Below are 6,000 nucleotides of genomic sequence, written 5' to 3'. Positions count from 1 at the left end.
CCTACCTCTACCCTGTCCCTCTCTCAGCTACTTTAGGCTTTGTGAATGGGTGATAGAAAAAGAGAGAAAAGAGAGAGAATAAAAAATGGAAAAGCTGAAGAAAAGGAAGAAAGAATGAAAGGAGTTTTTGAGATATTCACACCTGTTCATGCACCCAGAACTACAGAGTACAAGGACCCTGGAATTCACCTTACAGATGAGAAAACCAGGGCTTGAGAAAGGAAGGGCCTCTCCATAGTCACAGAGGAAGTTAGGGCAAGAACTAACTAACTAACCACTAGTCATCTCTTCCTGACAGTCTTTACCTTGCACATTTTAGGCCCACAGCATTCCTCTCACCTTTCTTACACTGGTGCTGTGCTGGGTCCAGGCTATGCTACAGAGTCAATCAATAACCAAGGAGATCTGTGACAAAGGGCAGTAGGTGGAGACTGGGATACCATCCTGCCTGTATGAACCTTCCAGTCCCAGGATTCTAGAGAGAAGTGGTAAGTTGAGTTCAGTTTTTGACTGAGCTCTGGAGTCAGCACTCCAGCCATGAAGGTAGCCAGCATCTTCCTTCTCACTGCCTTGGTCCTACTGAGTTTATCTGGTAGGTGGCTTTGCATATTTTTCTGATTTAAGTAAAACCTTTTTGACCAGTTGCTTTACTGACCACATTACTTTCTAGACTTAGAGTCTACTCTTGGACAGATCTTTTGGTCCCAGTGAGAGGAAATAAGATCAGTGGATGAGAATTATATATAGAAAGAGGGATTTTAACGTAACACAGGAAAACAATTTTACTAGTGAGAACTGCCCAGACATGAAATGGCTTTCCCCAGGTGATGAGGCTGACTCTTTGTCAGAGATATGGTAGAAAAAAGAAGGGATTATTTCAATATCAAGTACACTTCTAACTCTGTAAATGTTTAAGGCCAATTTACAAATTTTATGTTCTCATGGAATTGCATAAATAGCTAACAATGATTTCCAGTTACTCCAGTATAAAGGGCAGAGTTTGATTAAAATTTTTATTTTTGACCTACAGAATATTTCTAGAAAAAATATTCTTCTTGAATAGACTGTATGTTTATATCTTCAAACTGTCTTAATAATTTTGACAGATGATCTGAACCCCTGGCATTGGCATCAGCTTCCTTTTTGTCTTCAGAGATAGTTAACACTTTTAAATTTTTATCAGATCTAGCAAAGAAACCTACTGACAGCCAAACCAGCACTTTGCGAAGAAAAGGAACAATACTATTTGCTGTATTTGCTAAATATTTATGGGAGCAGTGGTCCCTTTTCCCCTTCTCATGCATATTAATTAATACATATAGATGCCGGTGGTGACTACGTGCTCATTAAATTTTAGACTCAACTCGATTCTAAAATTCAGTGGGACTCTCACCGCAACAGGTTCTGACTATTCCAGGGGCCTTCTTCTCCAAGCCCCTAAGTGTCACACTACTTTTCAATACATTTAGGTAGGAAGAACTACTTCCTTTAGATGACCTCAGAGATTGTTAGTATCAAAATCAAATCTCACCAACATTTCTTCCTCTGGATACTATCAAATTAGTTCTCCTTCCCTGCAGTGAGCTCACCCACAATCACCATCTCCTGATGGTGATGTCAACAAGACCTGCTATTTTCTAGAGAATGCAGCATGGCAATTTTAAGTATCTACCTATAAATTCAAGAAATGTGAATTGAACTAATAGTCAGTATAATGCAATGGAGAGAGGGAGCTCTTTGGGAACTGAAGGTAAATTGTCAAAAGAGCTCCGTTTTTTTTAAAACATTACTTACAAAAGAAGACTTACATGTAAGTGCAAAAGTTAGTTTTTCATCAGAAGACCTGGTTATTGCTAGCTTTCACAGCTAGTTATAGAAACTTTCCATATCTTTATCTATAAACTGAGATAAAGATACTTGTATTTCCTACATCACTGTGAGATCAACAAGCTGGTTGTTACTAGAATGTCAGTGAGCGTTCAGAAGGTATTTGCTCTGTGCCTGACACATTTGAAGCAGTAAGTACATCATTTCTATTTTCAAGGAAATGGGTCAACTTGTCTTAAATATCAAATTGAGATACTTTGGTCCTAATCAAATTTTTGCTTAATTTTTTTGAGGTTTCAGCAGGCAGGGAGTGAATGGACACCAATGAGACATACTTGAAAAAAAATGGTAATAAGAAGGGGTGGGTGGTGGAAGAGGAAGCAGAGAAGTCACAGACTTAAATGGAAGCAGAAAATTCTGAATGAGAATACCTCAGGCTTCTCCCATTCATGACCCAACTTGACATATCTGATTTATGTTTTCTAGGTAGTACTAGAGCTAACTTCCTGGAAAGAAAGGTAAAGACAATTTTGTAAATTTTTATTTCTGGGGCTAAGACTGTTTGTTCCACCCAAAGCGTAGTCTAACTCACCTTTCAATTTAAGTTAATATGAGGAGTATGAATGCTGGCAAGACTTAACCCATTAAATGTGGATAGTAATTGTAGTTCCGCCACAGGCGCTTATGTTGAAGGACAAATTGACTGATACATAGGCAATGTCTCTGTAGTCATATTATGCTTGCTGTGAAGGAGTTTTTATATATACTAGGGCTATCCGGTAGGACAAGGATTTTAAGTGGAAACCTTCTAAACATCACTCCAAGCAGCCCTTCCTCCTTACAGCCAGTTTGACCATGTTGGCATAAAGTTCTCTTCATCAACAAGGTGGAGCTCTAGTTTATAATGAGCAATAATAATAATAAACTAGGCTCTTCCTCTAGAAAAATATTCTATATCTAACTTTTCCAGTTTTTCTTGTACTTATAATGTAAATTTCAGTAAATCTGGAGACCAGAGGATGAAGTGTCCCTCTTCTTGTTACATTTATATTTAGTGGGAAGGCCGATGGCAAACCAAAAGTGTATAAGTAAATAAATTACTACATTGGTGATGTGTTATAAAGAAGTTCTGGTTCCATTAGAAACCTAGCCTAGTTAAATCAGGGAAGGTGCCCTAAGCCAGTGAGATTTATTTTCAGCCCTGAAGAATAAATGAGTGTTAGCAAAGGGAGAAGTAGGAGAGTAAAGTGGTTAAGAGCTAAAGCTCAGGACCTAGATTGACTGGGTTTAAATCGTGGATCCAGTAATTATTAGCTGTGTGGCCTCGGGTGATTCAATTTCTTTGTGCCTCACTGCCTTTACCAGAAGAAGAGTATAATAAAAAGTTCATAGGATAGTCTATGAGTTTAAATATAATAATATTATTAATAATATTATAATATTTATAATATTTATAATATTGATATTATAAATATAATATTTATATATTATTATAATATTAATATTATAAATATTATAAAAATATAATAATACATGAAAAGCACTTAGGACAGTGTCTGCCCTGTGAAAGTCATTTGATAATTACTAGTTCTTACTGACAGTAAACAGTCTGTGCAAAAACCCCAAGGGTAGAAGGCACCGCGTGTCTTTAATTGACTTAGAGAAGACCAGGGTGACAGGACTACAGTGTGCAAGGAAGAACACGCCTCAAGGTGTGGCTGACCTGAGAGAGCCAGCACAGGTAGTAATTGTAAATTTGAACATTATCTCACTCACTTTATTCAAACCTCACAATGCCATGATGAGATAGGTAGGGAAACAACATCATTCCCGTTTTGCAAATGAAGTGACTGTGGTTCAGAGACACCAAGAGATTTACCAATGTCACACAGCTTGCAGATAGCAGAGGCATTACTTAAAACCAGGTTTTCTGACTCCAAATTTTGGATTCTTCCTCTTGGAACACTTAGTATCACTCTCCCAATCACAGTCATGCTTCCATCTTTAAGCTGATCAACTCCAGGGAGATTTTAGAGACTCTGCTATAAATTCAAATGAAAAATGATGGGAAATGATTCTGTTTCATTCCATTTTTAGGCTAAATGTACAAGTGAAGTGAGTGGATGTCCCAAGATTTATAACCCTGTCTGTGGGACAGATGGAGTTACTTATTCTAATGAATGCGTGTTATGTATTGAAAATATGTGAGTACAAACCTGAATTTCTTTTAAAATATATGTTTTAAGCTAGAAGTCTTCAAATTTTTACATATATTATCCCTTTAAGCCTCAAAGAATATACCAATAACATTAATCTCACCATGAGAGAAACAAAATACCTAGTTTTCCCCCAAACAATTCTTGATTTCTTTTTCTCCTTATTATATATGTTATGATTATATAGAGAGGTGTGCATGTGTGTGTGTGTGTGCATTATGATAGAAAGTAGTATTTATTATGTCAAGCATTATGCGAGGCACTTAATATTCACAATGATTCTATGAGGTAAATAATACTCAGCTTAATATACCCATGAAGAAATTGAGACTCAGTTAGTTTAAATAACTTGCTCAAGGTCACCCAGCCATGAGTGGCAGATCTGGTGCAAAATCCTTGCTCTTTCCACTATACTTTAAAGTCAGGTACTAGACTAAATATTTGTGAGATCCACAAGAAAATCCAACATGTTTTGTCTCCCAGTTTGCTTACACTCAATGCTAACACGGTGTGGTCAATGGTAGTATAAGCAAAGTGCTCCGAGAGCACAAAACTAAAAAGAACTAATTGTGCCTGCTAGGATTTGGAAAAGTCTGAGGTTTCCTCTAGAACATAAAGAAGGAGAGAGAGGTATTTCAAGATGAAGAAAAAACTGAACAAAAGTGAGAAAGGAATTAATAACATGGTGCTGTATAAAAGGTGTTAAAGAAAGGACAATGGCTAGAGGAAGGAAAGTGTTTGAATGTTTCTTTCAATTAATTAAAAAAAAAATCACTTCTACGATAAAAACCCAACCTTTTATAGCGAACAAGAGATAGTCTGGATTTTTTAAAGCCCACATACCCAAAATACCATTATACTTAAAAAATCATTCTTGGTGATAGCAATGATTGTGTTCACTAAAGCCCTGAAGTATGCAAATATGAATTATATAGATTAGGTGACCAAAAACATATTTTTGTAACACTTTATGTAATACTTTAGTGAACACAATCACTTATGGATGTGAGACCTAGCCTCAGTGGAGTTTCTGAACTGATTGTAGGTGGGTAGGTGATGGGAAATTAGACTCAGGTACTCAGAGAAATAAATTCGCCACAGATTTTCTGTCTTACCCAGCTGCTGAACACTTATGTGCTAGTCTCCTCTGCTTTCCTAGTGGATATAACTGAGAGAAAATAGTACAAATAAGGTAGCTTCTTGTAACTTGTGACAAATGCCATCAAATGAGGTGTGAGCAACATGCTACAGGAGTGAAGGAGAAATACAGATTGCTTCCTACTGGAAGGGTCAAGAAAGGATTCATGAAAAGGGTGTCATTTAAACTGCACTTTGCATTTTCATAGCATCACAAAAGCGCTCCAAGTTAAATAAAGGTGTAGAATGATCAAAACAAATAAAAGAGATCCCACAAGCGACCCAGAAAAGTCTGTTATTTTGGAACTGATGTGGTATTAACACTTTGATTTCGGTTCAAATGACTGCATGCATTCCACATCTCTAATTCCTCGTACCATGCACCCTCTCCTTGGTCTGCTTTAAGTCGTTTCAGAAAATTCTCAGTATTTAACAAGAATTGTGGAAATAGGTCTCCAGGGAGAAACATCTAATATCCTGAAGTTTCAGGCCCAAAACATTGGATGTTCTGCTTTTTCAAAAAAATTTCCACATTAAGGACTTGTAAACGGAACTTGAAACCACTTGTTAAAAGGAACTTGAAACCACTTGTTAATTTTCTCATGGCCTATGTTCTTGACATTAAGGTCAAAATCATATTTCCATCCAAGGGGAGGAGAAAGCAACACAACAGCCTTGAGGCTTGGTCAATTTCCAAGTGCCGAGATCAAAAGGCCCAGTATTTAGACTGAACCATTGGGAAAATATGAGCATAGAGCTGGGACACCCGGTTTCCTTAGACTTTAAAACCTACCAGTCCTACCTGCTCTTTCTATTCTTT

The 6,000-nt window shown here is 37.0% G+C and overlaps 1 protein-coding gene across 1 annotated transcript; it reads left to right on the top strand.

Annotated features, from left to right (window-relative positions):
* Positions 1-537: 537 nt before the first annotated feature.
* On the top strand, positions 538-4,192 carry LOC111183175 (serine protease inhibitor Kazal-type 1-like). The gene is made up of 3 exons (XM_022590276.2): positions 538-592; positions 2,314-2,345; positions 3,925-4,192. The coding sequence occupies exons 1-3, from the start codon at positions 538-540 to the stop codon at positions 4,033-4,035; spliced, it is 198 nt and encodes a 65-aa protein (XP_022445984.2). The 3' UTR covers positions 4,036-4,192.
* The last annotated feature ends 1,808 nt before the right edge of the window (positions 4,193-6,000 follow it).

This window comes from Delphinapterus leucas, chromosome 3 (assembly GCF_059928025.1).
Source record: "Delphinapterus leucas isolate spDelLeu-1000000601 "Yukka" chromosome 3, BTC_Dleu_Yukka2, whole genome shotgun sequence".
Taxonomy (NCBI): domain Eukaryota; kingdom Metazoa; phylum Chordata; class Mammalia; order Artiodactyla; family Monodontidae; genus Delphinapterus; species Delphinapterus leucas.
The sequence above is the reverse complement of the archived record's forward strand: the minus strand, read 5'-3'. Positions and strand labels throughout refer to the sequence as shown.